The sequence below is a fragment of the Adelges cooleyi genome, unplaced genomic scaffold, assembly GCF_023614345.1.
Source record: "Adelges cooleyi isolate 19-005CV unplaced genomic scaffold, UGA_ACOO_1.1 ACOO_flye_CR_arks_rails_tigmint_CR_PRNA_247, whole genome shotgun sequence".
Taxonomy (NCBI): Eukaryota; Metazoa; Arthropoda; class Insecta; order Hemiptera; family Adelgidae; genus Adelges; species Adelges cooleyi.
Genome location: NW_026095912.1, coordinates 5,211,043 through 5,225,540, shown reverse-complemented (window position 1 = coordinate 5,225,540; position 14,498 = coordinate 5,211,043). Strand labels below are relative to the sequence as shown.

Genomic DNA, 14,498 nt, shown 5'->3' with positions numbered 1-14,498 from the left:
AAAGGTACCTGCATTGTGTTAAATTGCAACGATATTTGATGACCTACCTTTGAATATTTACTAATAAAACATTTATTTAAACTAAACATGTGCACAAAACCTCTACCAATGTATTAAAATCATAGTAGTTTGGTCAACTGAATATAAAATACACCTACTAGTTACTTACCTAAGTATGTATATTATAAGTCAAATATGTAGCGAAATGGTCTGCCCAAAAGCACTTAGTAATACTTTTAATTACTACAGTAATCCTTTTTGTTGAGATTGTAAGTTGAACTACATTAACATAATTTTGTTGACAATTTAAAAAGGAAATTTATTTCTGGTTAAAGTTTTTTTTTGTCCTGAACAAACCCATTTGCTGGACTGTCGTTTTTGTGTCCGATTTAAGGTCAGCGACATTACATTTATTTGTTTTTACTTTCATCGTTTGTTTTGTCATTCATTTCTTTTTCTTTGGTGACTAATTGGGTGATCATTTCCATTTCTTTGGGTGACAACTTAACGTTTTCCGTTCCAATTAACTGAAGCACCTTAAAAAATAATAGACAAACGGCAAAAATGATTAATGTCCAATATATTAAAATGTTAGGGATTATTCGCCAAATAAAATTAACATGTTTTGTATGTAGAGCCTACCAAACTTAGCATAAACCCAGTTAACTCTTTACAACACAGGGCACAGACCAACATTAAAAATTAAATGTTGTTTTTTTTTTTACAAAATCTCATATAATATTATAGTTGTATTAAGTAATATCTCACGCCATCTAGTAGTTACATTAAAAGTGGTTACTCTTACAAACCACTATTAAAAAAAAAGAGGAAGATAAATTACTCGGGGTTATGTTTTGTTAAATTTTGTGTTTCAAAGTCTTAAGCTGTTTTGGCAATTTCTAATAAGATTTCTATAAAAAAAACATAAATTTTTAAAGTAGTTACCTTTAATACAGTGTCCAACGGTATGGAACCATCTTTATCAATGTCTAATTTACTCAGGACTTGACTGATTTTTTGCAATCTGTGTTCGTCAGGTACGCTCTGCAGCTTTTTTACCGCTCCTATGATTTCGTCTATCTTGATTAGTTCACTGTCATACGTCATTATATAATGTATAACAAACGTCATATTAATAGTTGTTCTATTATTTAAACACAGTAAATATTATACACTAGTACGAGCACACTAGTTCATCATAAGACCGAAATTTGTGAAATTTCCGGTGGCGCTGCTTTGTGCATTGCCATGTTTCTGAATCCCTGACGGCTTATACAGTGATTTTTTTTGGTAGTGTTATTCTAACCTGTCTTTTTCGGTGTTGCCCTCGGCCGATTCGTTCGTTTTGATGTCCTTTTTAATTTGCTTCTCTTTTTCCTCCAGCTCCTTTACGGCCAAATCCATGTTCGTAATCATGTTGTTCACTTGCTTGAACAGACGTTTGGCCGCTTTGGACTCGCTGACTTTTTCTTCCTTCTCGGTTTTCATGACGTCCTGTGACATAAACAATAGTCATGCGCTCCATCCGAATCACGCACAATTATCATGCAGTCAGAGTTGGCAGCAAAACACACAAGCCCAAAAACACCGAGTGGTTTTATTTTTGTTTTAGCCCGGAAAATTATACCCATAACGTCTTCGCTAAATTTTTACCAACTCTGTAAAAAGTGCAATGTGTTACTTTTTGATAGCATTTGAGTTCGCCTTTGAGTTCTTTGATTTCTTCTTTTTCGACGATTAGCTTTTTCTGATCCAAGTTTTCGATCGCACACTCCAGGGTCTTCAAGTCCTTCGTCGACACTCCCTAGGAATGAAACAAAAATCGGTCAGAAGTCTAAAACAAACGCCGTTGCGCCCATCGCCCACCTCGTTGGATTTCCCACAAGAAGCAGACGGCGTGAACCCGCAGCCAGCTTTAGACTCTTCAATACGTTCTTTTCTTTCTTCTTCGCATTTCTGTTTTTCCATTTTGGTAGCTTCCAGTTTGGCTTTGTTGTCGATGGCGCCTACGCGCTCTCCCAAATCCGCTTCGGTCGACACGCCCACCGAGTCGGGCAAAGACGAAATAGCTTTGACCAGCAAATCGCTGGTGGGAATGTTTTCGGTAAAGCCGAACGCGCTGCTCATGATTAACAACGACGGGGGCACTTTCTCGTTCAACGACAAGTCCAACCATTGTGTCAGCTGTTGCCGTAACCGTTTTTCGGCTAAACCATAAGCGCGCATACCGCGAGCCTTGCACGCTTGTTGGAGTTCGGCCAGCGACAGAGAGTTCACGCCTTCTTTTTGGATCACCTGCGAATTCGTAAGAAACCCACGTTAAACCCTGCAACCGGCACCTGCAGCTGGTGTATGTATCCTTGTCACCTTATCGTCGATCGCCAGCGACCTGAGTTTCAGTTTTATTCGCCATATTAAAACGTTTGAAGTTCCAATTGGTCGGATGTCGAGGACACGGCACAAGGCCACCAGCTGTGGTCGGCCGAGCGAATCTAAAGTAATGTCGTCTTTGAACAACTTGGAAAACTTGAGAATGTCTTCGGCCGGTATGACCACTCCTTTTTGCCTGACCTGCATAGCGGAGTCGCTTTTAGAACGACCCTCGAATGTATACACACTCGATAAAAGAAGATTAAAAATGTAAAAAAGGAACTTATCTCGTAATTAATAACTCGACGGATAGTAGAGAGAGAGAGAGAGAAAACGAAAGTCTATATCGAATAAGAGATATAGAGAGAAAGTATTATTCTCATAAAACTTTACCATAGTTTTGTGTTAGGTACACAAAAATCCTCACTTCATAGTATGTGACAAAAAAGAGGGATAAGGATTAGGAAAACGCCGTCCATGAGTTAATAAGTCTAAATTCACGACACCAAGATCCGGCTTCGGTTTGTAAACACCTAATATTCTGTAAGATAAGTTATAGTAATAATATTATATGTTGCCTTGGCAAAGAAATCGGCGAATTCCTTAGCGTTTTCGCACGTATAGCTCTTTCTGGCCACGCACATGCTGTTGAGAGTCTCCTGCAAGAATTTAGCCATCTCTAGCTTCACCTTGAGAGACTGTTTGAGTTTTGTTTCCTGTGTAGGTACACACACACACGCACATTAGCTGTTGATACTGCAGAGTTGCAAGGATCCTCCTAAAGGTTATACCTGGTCCTGATCTGTCTGGAACGTAGTTGGCAACATACCCGGAAAGAGCTTAATGAAAATGGGTAATGTAAATTCGAGGAACGGCACGACGATAAACACGGAGAAAGGTACAAGGCGAAAAAGATCGGCCATGGTTTGCACTAACTATATAAATAATATAAACACTTTTTTAAACATAATAGTGCGTAAGTAATATTAACACGAAGATAGGTATTAGTAACAATTGAGGGAGAGTCTGCAATTCTTTGAATTTGACTTGAATTGACCCGACTAGTTTAAAAATCGTTTTATTTAGTTAAGTCTATCGCTGTGTTAACCATACATTTCACTGAGGCTACTTAGGTTTGTGATTGGGGACCACTAATTTGATTTACTCACTAAATTGTGTTCTCTTCGCGTGAGCTCTTGACCTTTTATCTTCTTCACGGTTAAACTCGACGAAATTTTAATGTTCAGTCCCAGCAGTTTAAAACCGTGATAGTAGTGCTTGAGTTCGTCGATTACCCTTTGTTTTAACGGCGGTTTGGGTTTTTGCAATGCGGTTTGCGTTTCGTTTTTCTTTTGAGTTTTCTGATTTACAATATTCACAGTCTCTTCTATTTTGGACGTCGGTTTGTCCGACCACCTGTATGGAGTCGTGCACAGTGGACGGGCACATGAATCCAAAAATAAAATGTTGACAGGCGGCTTTATGTGATGCCGGTAAAGAATTCTATTGGAGTATAATGCACTATTTGAGCACGACCAGTGTCTGACATAATGTGAAGACGGCGAGCATCTATAAGTATTAAAGACTGTACTTCTGTAAACATCTGAAAACGACAAATAACGTTTGATATGTTTTGTTTTACACCTATCTACCTAAATCCAAGTTAGGGTTTATATATATTTTTTTTTATATTATTACAACGCTTAGTTTATGGCAAGTCTCTTTAAACTAGAAAATACGATAAATACTGGTCAACATTATTTGATTAAAGGTTTGTAAGCGTTACTCCAAATCATTATCAGTATAAGCTTGTCATATACTTTTACAACACATAAATTACCTAATATGTTAGCGACAATATCAGTACCTACCAGTACATTATTCTAAACGGTTATAAAAATTAATTTAAACTCTATACTTACACTGATAAATCCGTGTATTCAATTTAGCTGCTCCGGCTATATTCATAATTATTTGCTATTTTAAAATTATTTAAGATTTGTTTTCATAATATTGAAACATATTAAATGTTTACAATACAAACCGTTTAGCAACGCCAACAGATGGCGATTTTCAGAGTTCAATCCAATAACAATTTGTTAGATAGGTATGTGTTAACACCCGCATACCTAATCTACTTAACAACACTTTTTTTTAGACGTTAGGTACTCTAAATAAGTATCGTGGTTAATGTTTGTTAGTTTATTATGTAATAATATACCTAATTATATAGGTACAATATAAATTAATATATTATTATATTATAACATAAATAATACTTGAATTCGCAATATTTTTTTGAATTATATCAAAAGTAACTTATTTTGGGGCTTTTATTCATACTAGTTTTGAATGGTGTATTTCGCTATATGCTGCTGCCCTCGTCGACACCTACCCTAAAACCAATTGTTTGAGATTGTTTAAAAGTGTTACTAGTGCTATAAAACATGTTTAAATACAGAAAATAAAAATCTACAATAGTTATGACAATAGTATTAAAGAACAAAAGACTAATGTTAACATATTATGTGAATTGAGAAAATTACTTGATATTAACTACAATGATCATGACGAAATTAAAGATTTAATTAGAATTCAAATATACATACATAAACCACATTGAATTTTACAAACAAGTTTTATCATATAACACAAATGTACTTTGGTAACCATTTAGAAATTAAATTAAATTTTAAACTAGAAAATGTATATAAATTAAAAAATGAATGTGTCCAAAACTACTATTAATAGTTGTATGATATTTAATTAGAGAAATATTCCCTAGAACAAAATATTACTTCCTTAGAACATTTCTTAACTATTGTAATCGAACTTAATACTTTTAACAATTTACACACTACTGAGTACCGCTTAACATACCAAACAAATTGTTTACTATCAATCATATACAGTTCAAAACATTTTTTCAACATTAGATACATTTCGTACATCAGAAGTTACAGTTTATTTTTTTTTATTTACTGGCTTGCACAAGTTAATATATTCCATAACAGAACTATAATCCATAATAATACGTATTAAAGTAACCGCCTACCAATTACCTAAAGTTTTTCTTATTTCTATGACATGTTAATAGTTGACATTATTGTCAACAATTTTTAATGACTGTTTAAAAAAAAATGTAGAAATTAGTATGTTGTTATATATAATAATAAAATTCATATTTATTTATCAATAATAAAGACAAACAAAAAACGAAAATATGTATACTATTAATAGGTATTTAAAGTAAAAGCGATAACCAAAGTCAACAACATAAAACAAATTGCCAAAGAAAAAGAAAACATTAAGAAAACTTTTTTTAAATGTAATTTTAAATGATATAAATTTAATTTTAATTTTAAATAAATAGTATAAAATATAACAATTATTGATCATTTTTTTTAACAATAAATAACACAAAATTTCTAGAACATTATTAATGCTTCCACAAAACTCATATTTGGTAATTGATTTAAAAGTGATAGTACAATATTCGTTTCAGCTTACCCACGCAGATTTGTGAATCATTTCTCGACTTTTTCCCTGTTTTCAATACACTCCAAAAAAAAATAGCAACCATCGACAAGTTGTTCAGAATTTAAAACGTATGATTATGTTTATCTATTTAAACACAATATTTATTCCATGAAAATAATTGTATTTGTTTAACATATCACATATTATTATTTTTTTTAATTATGAATATTTAATTTTACTGGAATAGATTTTAACCAGTTTAAGGAGAAAACATTTAACGGAATAGTATAACGCATTACTAGTCAAATAGGAAATTATCGCTTTACATTATATTTAGAATTTTTATCTAGAAAAGAGTGGTCGAGTAATTGATTTTTCAGGATAATGGTATGTCGAGATTTTGGACGGAAATTATTTAAACATAATGTTAAACGACAATTTTATATTTCCTAGTTATGCCTTTAAATAAAAATAGAGTTTCATTTAAACCAAAACAATAATTATATTTAAATATCCAAAATAACAAATACTTCACAGTTTCCTTCACTTTCGTGTATTTGCATATTAGAAAATGTGATCGCTTTAACTTCCGTTCCTTGGGGATGTTTACCGAGTTGAAATTCTTCTCCAAAACCTTTTGCTTTAATTTTAAATTCAGTTCTGTCAAATTCGAGTATTTCCACTTTCTGTACGTAACAAAATTTGTTGCTACATAAACTTCCAATTAAAATTTTAAATGATTAAACGTAATAACTTACTCTGGCTATATAAAAGGGCTCTGCACTAAATATAAATAGTAGTTCATCAAGAAAATTATACAAAAGTGTCATCATATCGTGGCCACTAGCTTCTATTTCAAAAGTCTCTTTCATCTCTATGTATTCAACTTCGGTCATATAATGAAACATAGCATTAGCACACTGTTCAAAAGCTTCAATCAATGTGACACCCCATGCGTGCAATCTGTAAGAAAAATAATAATTAATTTTTTTTTATATAATTTAGTTATTTTGTAGAAAAGTATTAATAGTCATGTACGCCTTATAATTAAACAGCTACCATTAATAAACTTTTAGTAGAAGATTTTAAAATAGGACCATATCATAAATTGTATAATACCGTTAGTTGTTTTATTGTTATCACATAACAGTTATCAATATAAAAATTACAATTGTTCAAAGAATAAAAACATACCTTAGAAATACTATGAAAGAGGTAAATTATAATCATATACAATTTTTAATTGTATTTTAATCATCTAACTTATTTTAAACAGGATCGTCTAAATGGCTTAGTTCTTCTAATCTATTATCCAGATGAATTTGCCAAAAAGCCAAGAAAATTAGATATTTTGTTATAACTTATAAGTGTTAAAAAGTAAAATCAACTTAGTGTTTTTTTTTTGCAATACCTGAAAAAGTATTGGATGAATTAGCAAGTAAGCCAAGAAAAATACAAATTTTGTTATAAGTGAAATTAATTTAATGAGTTTTTTTTTCCAACCATGAACCCCCCTCCTCCCCATAAAAAATTCCTGTCTACGCCACTGGTTATAACGATAATATAATGGATTACAAATTAAATGTAATTTTTAAAATGTTAAGTGATCTATTGCCCTCCTATGCTAAAATGCTGTAAGTTGCATAAAGCTTGAAAAAAATGACATACGCCTTAAATAATGAACGAGTGGTGTTCTCTCAATAGAGAGGAGAAGAAGTAAGAAAAAGGAATGACCGATTTAATGAGGAGTCAAAATCTCAAATTAAATCAACTTATAAAAAATGTAAAACTTCAGTGTTTATAAGTACATATGAAGGGCACAGGGGAAAAACAATAGTAGTCGCATAATACATTTTTTTTTTTTAAATAGTTTTTTTCAATTTATGTCATTAATTTTTCTTATTCATGTCAATAGATTGTTTAAAAAAATACATTTATTATTAGAGTAGCATTTAATGTGATTTTTTCTGTTCTTATGTAAGAGGGAGAGGAATTCACAAACTTTGTTTTTCCACTGTGCCCTTTATATGAATTTAAAAGAAATCCAAATTGTTGGTTTAAATAAATCCCATAGTGATGGTAATTTTAAACAGAAAATTTTAAACAATAGTTACTCACTGAACATCAGCTGTATGATCCAAATCTGTAAAATAACGATAAAATATTTAATTTTAATTTTATTGAATAACTCCTCTTATGACATTTAAATTATAAAAAGTTTGCTTTTTTTTATACCAATTAAGAATCAAAAGTTAGAAATATGTAAACTCTTCTAGGTATTAAGTCCTAGCTACTAATAAATTTTAAATTACCATTGTGCAACTATGCGAGTACAAAGTGCGCAAGACAAATGCGGCAGTCAAGGAAGCAACATCTTTATTCACTCGATTTTTGTGATAATTTTTTTTTTTATATATATAACGTTTTAATAGAGATTACATATAGTTCTAAAAATCATAATTACGAGTTTTATTTGAAACATTATAATAATGATTATTCACCCATACTTTTATAACAAAAATCAATGACCGCAACACGCTGAGACTGGTGGACAGTGTTACGAATGCTACAGCGGTCTCATGCAATGCATACTTGCTCAATGGAAATTCCTATAGTTCAAGTAGCTATAACTTTTTAACTAGAAGACTGTAGCTTTCCAAATTCAGCTTCGTAATCTGCATTAAAACACTATAATGTCGCAAAATCGCTAAACAAAAATGTGTCCTGATAACTAAAATTTATACCAAACTTTGAAGAATTTTTTTAAATCCGCCACTGTATATTTGTATACCTAAAATTTTGTTTTACAAGTCTTACATTCATACTTGCACGGCGGCAAGTTCCAATCTTCCTCTACGATGTCACCCATTTGCGTGACAATACCAGTTAACAAATAATTCAAATTCCAAAAACAGTTAACATAATACAATAATATGTAATATAATAAGTATAGTTGGATTTTCTTCAGAACGAGCACATCATAAGCCAAATTTCTATCACGTTATCACCACGTTTGTTTATAATATGCTGTGATAACGTAGTTGGCGGTTTTTATCATAGAATAGTTATTCTGTGGTAACATCCTGATAACCGTGATTCGCCAGTAGCAGTCATAAATGATAAAATTATTAAACAATTTTTTCCAAAGGCTTGTAACAATCTTAACTAGACGATAAAAACGAAATTGGGCAAATTTAAATTTTTTATTTCGATATTTTCGTATGGGCTGTTCGTATAACACGAATATTAATTTTTTTATATCAAACTTAGAGGTTGGGTTTACTTGTAAACATCATCGTACGAAAATATTTGTTGGCAGCACTGAAGCGGCGTTCACCTCTTCCCCTCCGTCACCCCATAACTGTCTTGTGCCCACCGTATCGTGAATATTGTCGAGTCTTCGGTGCCCAGGCCACTACACTTTTTTCCTAACGCCGAAGTTGGCCATAACAGTAATTTTGTTAAACACAATTTTCATCCGAATCCATCCGGAATGGCTATCTCCAAACCTGAACTAGCTTGCGTCTACTCGGCACTCATCTTGACCGACGACGACATCAACGTGACGGTAAATATTTTACACTCATAATTAATATTTTATCAACCCCCCAAAAATGAACACACCGGTAGACGGCCTAACCCGGTTGTCGTCTCCATTCGATTATCCCAATTAGAGTATCGCAAGTTAATTTCCAACGAAATCTTTAGAGTTTATTGTGAGTCTCGGAAAAAAAACGTCAAAGAGCTGTCAAGCCAGTCCAAACAATTTTTTCATCCAACACAGTATTTACAAAAGCCACGTGTTGGCTTTTAGCTTTTACCCTTAAAATTATTTTCGACGTTTATTAAAAAATATAAACTTATTATTTATTTTCTTTTGTAATTAGCTCGATTCCACTAGATTGTAAATTGTTAGACCCGTTTGAACGTTAAAAGTAAACTTAAGTTCGCTACAGAACAAATATTTATTACGTAGATCATTCTGGAATATCAAATAATTAGTCTAGCGTTGATCTACTATTAAATTTATATCATTCAATTCAATTTAAAATATCACTACAACACTCTTGAGCTACTTTGATGCCTATTTATAATTAGGTATCGTGTTGTTAATAATATTTATATTGACTAAATTTTAATGTTTTTCTTTTTTTTATCAACTTTTGAAACTTTTAAATGCTATCAAAATAATGTAGAGCTAAGGGTTGTTTACACATTCAGCTTAACCACACAAACTATTTTGATGTGTAAATCTAAGGACTTGAATAAATAGCATAATCAAATTGCACATTTTACGCAGTCCAACTTACTTCTATGGATATATTCAATACCTATTAACTTCATAATTTGTAATTTTAGAATAGTAGTGCAAATGTATCACTGATTTGAGATTGCAATATTGCGTACCCAGTTTTTCACACCCTTTTCATAAATGTACAGAGGCAAGCATGCACTCAACTAAGTATAATAAAATAATAAACAAATATCCACACGTACCTTATCCTGTACTTTGTTTAATGTTTTGCATAAACTGCTAATTTATATTTATGAAAAACAGTATCATATTTTATTATTATAAAACGTTGTTTCGTTTGTATTTATCAATCCATTATACAACATTGATATTAAAACATATTATGATTCAACACTTATCAATGTACTTTAATCTATATCATGAATCACTAGTTAAAAAATAAAATCTGATGCTTGAATTTTTAATTTAAAACAAATTTGACAATTTAAAATATTGTATTTTATCACTATTTTGGCTCTATCAATTATTTAGTGATATAAATAATACAACAGTACATCTAACATCGACGCTTAAAACTATATTTAATTTAAGTTAGTGTTAAAAAATAATGTTAACAGTATAAAAAAAACCTCATAATCCTTATCATTATTTCTAATTAAAAATTTAACTTACAATATTTTGCGTTCAGTATTCTTTTTATAAATTATTTATTTATCTCTTGTTTGGCTTTACAATTAATATGCTACTTTGTTCAAAACTCAGTTTTATTGTTGTTTTGTTTTTTGTGTTAACATAACTCAACATATGCTTGAAATACTTATCAGCTCTGAGTACTTTCTAGTGACATTGATTTAAAAAAAATGTATTTTTGTTCATTTACACCTTGCAAATTTTATAATAATTACAATCTAACATTTTGTTGGGAAGTTAAATTGTCACATTTGCTGTAACTAATAATATATTTGATTTGCTTTTAGGCTGAAAAAATTCAGACCATCCTCAAGGCAGCCAACATTGAAGTTGAGCCATACTGGCCAGGCTTGTTCGCCAAGGCATTGGAAACCGCCAATGTCAAGGACTTGATCACGAATATAGGATCAGCTGTAGGAGCTGCTCCGGCTGCTGGTGGTGCAGGTAATATAACTATTATATCAAATTTCTGTTTGTAAACTATTTATTTATTTTGTGTTAAATCAAATATTTGGTATTTAATTAATTTAGTTTGTTTAAAACTGAGTTTTATTGCAAATTAATGTTTTAACTTTAATTTTTAGCGGTCGCAGCTTCGGAGGGCGCTAAGGAAGAAAAGAAAGAAGATAAAAAGAAAGAAGAAAGCGAAGAAGAAGAAGATGATGATGACATGGGCTTCGGTAAATATTTTTTTTCTAATATAATTAAAAGTATTTGTGAAATTGAGGAAGTTTTGTAAGACATAATTAAAGGTTCATAATTAGTTACAACCAGTTAATTTATTTTATTTATAATTTGTTTGCTGGTTGTAACACTTAATTTGAAAAAGTTGCATTATTTAGTTTTATTACTTAAATTTTGCAAGTGTGCTGAGAAGGAATTAAGACAATAAATAAATACTATGTCTAAAAACGAATATATATATATATATATGAATTTATATTATCAACATAGCAAAAAATTTAAAAACGAGCATTACATCTTTGGAAAATTTAGTAATAGGCCACACCACAAAAAATAAATATTTAATTTAATTTTTAACCCCAAAGATTTGTTGTATGTGCAGGATATTGCTGCCATAATATATATATATTTACGCTATAGAGTATTATTTTTCTGGTTAAGGGTTAAAATATTTCATTCTTTTAAGTTGCCTAAGTTTTTTATACATAAAATTGAGCCATTAAATTTTGATACCAAGTGCTGTTTTATACTAATTAATGAATTGTTTATTAATAATACATTTTTATTTGTGTGTTTCAGGTCTGTTCGAATAGACTCTTTGTTTTCCTTCCTATTTTTTTTTATAAAATAAATTTTTGTGTATATTATACATAAACTTATTGTTGTTATTTATTAATTTATATGTAAAACCCTAAAATTGATAGTTTATCTAATGGTAATAATGGATGATGATTAATATTATAGTTGGTATTTAATAATAACCCATCAATATCAATAATTATAGGCAACACAAACTAAGAAGAAATGTTTCTAAAATACAATATGAGTGTATAACATGATAATATGTCTAAAATATGTTAACTATATAAATTTAAAGCGTAAATTCCTTCATTAAAAGCATCATAAGCTAAAACATGTGATTTCACTATAAAATTTTAAAAGAGCTCATTCCAATGTGTGTTTACTCGTGTAGCTTAACATTTTTTTAAATTAATTAGGTAACTGTAACGCGATAAAGTTGTTTGTTGTGGTTTATTTTTTTTTCTTAGGTTTTTTATCTCCAGATTCAAAATATTTTCTTGGATCGAAAATTTCTGCTTTTCCTTTACCGACAATCACGTTTGACAAATATGCGTTCCAAAATACACTAACTAAAGTCGCTACAAATTCACTGTATTTGGCTGGTACTATGAAATGATTGATCATTTGCATTGCTGGCCATACCTGAATATAAAACCGAGTACAGACTTAAAACCAAACTCATTAGAACAACTATTTTAAGAATTTTTAAAATTCACTAGATCCTACAGAGGTTTGATGTAATAATATTGCCCGAACCGAGCATAGAAATGTTTTGTATAGAATATTTACACAAACAAAATTTTCATTACCATAAAGCTGTTGACAGTAATGGGGATGCAGCATTCTTCGGCTTTTTTTCTGGCTTGAGGCCAATCATCTCCGCTAATTATCCGACTATAGGCAACAATGCCTGCATTCGCAAATGGAGCAAGCAAAATTTTATCAACCGCGATGTTCACTGGAGTGTTTGGACATCTGGCTTTGCCGAATTTCATCAGTACACTATGAGTTGTAAAACGCTGTACCCTTGGTCCCTATAAAACATGATCAAAGGTAGGAAAAGATTGTCTACCAAAATTGTGTATATTATTTTATATCCAAAAAACTTAAATTCAGTCGGCTAAAAATTTTTTTTTTTTTTTAATAATATAAGTATTATTTTTTGACCAATAATGTAATACTTTGAGAAAATTCTTTACATAATAAACAATATTTATAAGACATTCAATTTCTGGCCAATGGTTATAAAATAAACATTTATTTTAATTATTTTGCCAACTGGAATAGGCTAAACTGTCATTTTCTACATTTTAATGAAATTTGACGCATTTTGGCCAACCATATTTTTTTTAAATAGATTCAAAAATATTGATTGGATGTTATAATTAATGGTTATACACTCACGACAAATAACCCTACAGTGGCGAATCGAAATGTTCGCACCCAATCGACCTTATCCAGTTTGGTGTCTTCTATATACATTTGAGCTGTCAAGTCACCAAGCCCAAATGATACAAATCCTAAAATAATGTTAACTACGGTAACGAACAAATTAATATGATATAAATTGTCTTCATTTATAAAGACGCTTAATTTAGTGCAAAATTTAAACAATATTACAATAAATCTAATAACACTGTAAACGGTTTTTATAGATTAATATTGTTACCCGTTTGCCAAGGAGTTTTCCGAAAGATAACATCTCTCGCCAGCCGTAGCCACCTAGGAATAGAAGCAGAATCCATTGGTTTTTTTCCTGATTTAAAAACCTCTATTCAATTATATTGTATTCTATGTGTTCATTTGTGTAGTATAATTGTGTTTCCAAGTGTAGTTTGAAATTATTTTATAACAAAATAAAAACAAATTTGTAGCCAGTACCTTTTATTTTGTAAGATTAATCCCTAATTATAAGTCAAAAACATTTGAATAGATGCTACACGTCATATAAGTGGATACTACATTATTGGATCGACGTACATTGGTAAAAATAGAATATTATACTTTATATAAAACAATAATAATAAAATTTCTAAAATAATGTAATTATTAATAAAGTGACAAATTGTACAATTAATAAAAATATTTTTAAAAAAGAACATGTAACATTTACAATCCTTTAGATAAAACCGCAACGTGCAGAATATTATTTACAACAAAACAAATTGAATTAAAATAAATAGTAGTTAGTTAAAAAGTTTTATGTCAATTTAGGCCATTGACATCGTTTGTTAAATGACACAAAAATTAAAATCGTTTAGATAAAATCGCAACATGCAGAATAATATTTACAACAAAACAAATTGAATTAAAATAAATAGTAGTTTAATAAGCAAGTTTATGACAACTTAGGCCATTGACATCTTTCGTTAAATGATACAACATTTAAAATGTTTGGTCGTCGAAAATATACTAAAAGAGAAGCGGTAAAGCCGTG

General features: G+C 30.5%; 4 protein-coding genes across 5 annotated transcripts; 1 reads left to right on the top strand and 3 right to left on the bottom strand.

Moving 5' to 3' along the window:
- Positions 1-363: 363 nt before the first annotated feature.
- On the bottom strand, positions 364-3,654 carry LOC126836346 (mitochondrial proton/calcium exchanger protein-like). Its single transcript, XM_050569601.1, has 9 exons — positions 3,540-3,654; positions 3,162-3,305; positions 2,949-3,086; positions 2,368-2,571; positions 1,846-2,295; positions 1,658-1,804; positions 1,367-1,476; positions 946-1,144; positions 364-536 (listed from the first exon to the last, which is right to left on the bottom strand). Exons 2-9 carry the CDS (start codon positions 3,291-3,293, stop codon positions 411-413), a joined length of 1,506 nt encoding a protein of 501 aa, XP_050425558.1. The 5' UTR covers positions 3,294-3,305; positions 3,540-3,654; the 3' UTR covers positions 364-410.
- A 1,965-nt stretch (positions 3,655-5,619) lies between these two features.
- On the bottom strand, positions 5,620-8,870 carry LOC126836494 (protein archease-like). 2 transcript variants are annotated; one of them, XM_050569968.1, is made up of 5 exons: positions 8,668-8,870; positions 7,969-7,993; positions 6,609-6,813; positions 6,381-6,536; positions 5,620-5,994 (listed from the first exon to the last, which is right to left on the bottom strand). In XM_050569968.1, exons 1-5 carry the CDS (start codon positions 8,717-8,719, stop codon positions 5,965-5,967), a joined length of 468 nt encoding a protein of 155 aa, XP_050425925.1. In that variant the 5' UTR covers positions 8,720-8,870; the 3' UTR covers positions 5,620-5,964. The 2 variants fall into 2 exon arrangements, with proteins under 2 accessions (XP_050425925.1, XP_050425926.1); XM_050569969.1 differs by lacking the exon at positions 5,620-5,994 and having other exon boundaries at positions 6,278-6,536; positions 8,668-8,869.
- Positions 8,871-9,212: 342 nt separating this feature from the next.
- On the top strand, positions 9,213-12,134 carry LOC126836767 (60S acidic ribosomal protein P1). The gene is made up of 4 exons (XM_050570398.1): positions 9,213-9,418; positions 11,083-11,239; positions 11,380-11,475; positions 12,059-12,134. Exons 1-4 carry the CDS (start codon positions 9,344-9,346, stop codon positions 12,070-12,072), a joined length of 342 nt encoding a protein of 113 aa, XP_050426355.1. The 5' UTR covers positions 9,213-9,343; the 3' UTR covers positions 12,073-12,134.
- Positions 12,135-12,311: 177 nt separating this feature from the next.
- Positions 12,312-14,403, bottom strand: LOC126836766 (mpv17-like protein). Its single transcript, XM_050570397.1, has 4 exons — positions 13,731-14,403; positions 13,466-13,581; positions 12,871-13,095; positions 12,312-12,703 (listed from the first exon to the last, which is right to left on the bottom strand). Exons 1-4 carry the CDS (start codon positions 13,804-13,806, stop codon positions 12,512-12,514), a joined length of 609 nt encoding a protein of 202 aa, XP_050426354.1. The 5' UTR covers positions 13,807-14,403; the 3' UTR covers positions 12,312-12,511.
- Positions 14,404-14,498: the final 95 nt, after the last annotated feature.

What these genes read in the sequence shown, in the direction of transcription:
- LOC126836346 (XM_050569601.1), bottom strand. Translation starts at nt 3,293, where the DNA reads ATGGCCGATCTTTTTCGCCTTGTACCTTTCTCCGTGTTTATCGTCGTG. An exon ending in CGCTGGCGATCGACGATAAG is followed by an intron (nt 2,296 to 2,367) that starts GTGACAAGGATA and finishes ACGAATTCGCAG; the next exon opens with GTGATCCAAAAAGAAGGCGT. An exon ending in GAGCTGGAGGAAAAAGAGAA is followed by an intron (nt 1,145 to 1,366) that starts GCAAATTAAAAA and finishes TTTAAATAATAG; the next exon opens with AACAACTATTAATATGACGT.
- LOC126836767 (XM_050570398.1), top strand. Translation starts at nt 9,344, where the DNA reads ATGGCTATCTCCAAACCTGAACTAGCTTGCGTCTACTCGGCACTCATC. An exon ending in ACGACGACATCAACGTGACG is followed by an intron (nt 9,419 to 11,082) that starts GTAAATATTTTA and finishes ATTTGCTTTTAG; the next exon opens with GCTGAAAAAATTCAGACCAT. An exon ending in TCCGGCTGCTGGTGGTGCAG is followed by an intron (nt 11,240 to 11,379) that starts GTAATATAACTA and finishes TTTAATTTTTAG; the next exon opens with CGGTCGCAGCTTCGGAGGGC.
- LOC126836766 (XM_050570397.1), bottom strand. Translation starts at nt 13,806, where the DNA reads ATGGATTCTGCTTCTATTCCTAGGTGGCTACGGCTGGCGAGAGATGTT. An exon ending in CCACTGTAGGGTTATTTGTC is followed by an intron (nt 13,096 to 13,465) that starts GTGAGTGTATAA and finishes CATGTTTTATAG; the next exon opens with GGACCAAGGGTACAGCGTTT. An exon ending in TTACTGTCAACAGCTTTATG is followed by an intron (nt 12,704 to 12,870) that starts GTAATGAAAATT and finishes TTTTATATTCAG; the next exon opens with GTATGGCCAGCAATGCAAAT.
- LOC126836494 (XM_050569968.1), bottom strand. Translation starts at nt 8,719, where the DNA reads ATGGGTGACATCGTAGAGGAAGATTGGAACTTGCCGCCGTGCAAGTAT. An exon ending in AGCCCTTTTATATAGCCAGA is followed by an intron (nt 6,537 to 6,608) that starts GTAAGTTATTAC and finishes TGTTACGTACAG; the next exon opens with AAAGTGGAAATACTCGAATT. An exon ending in AAAGTGAAGGAAACTGTGAA is followed by an intron (nt 5,995 to 6,380) that starts GTATTTGTTATT and finishes GTGTTTAAATAG; the next exon opens with ATAAACATAATCATACGTTT.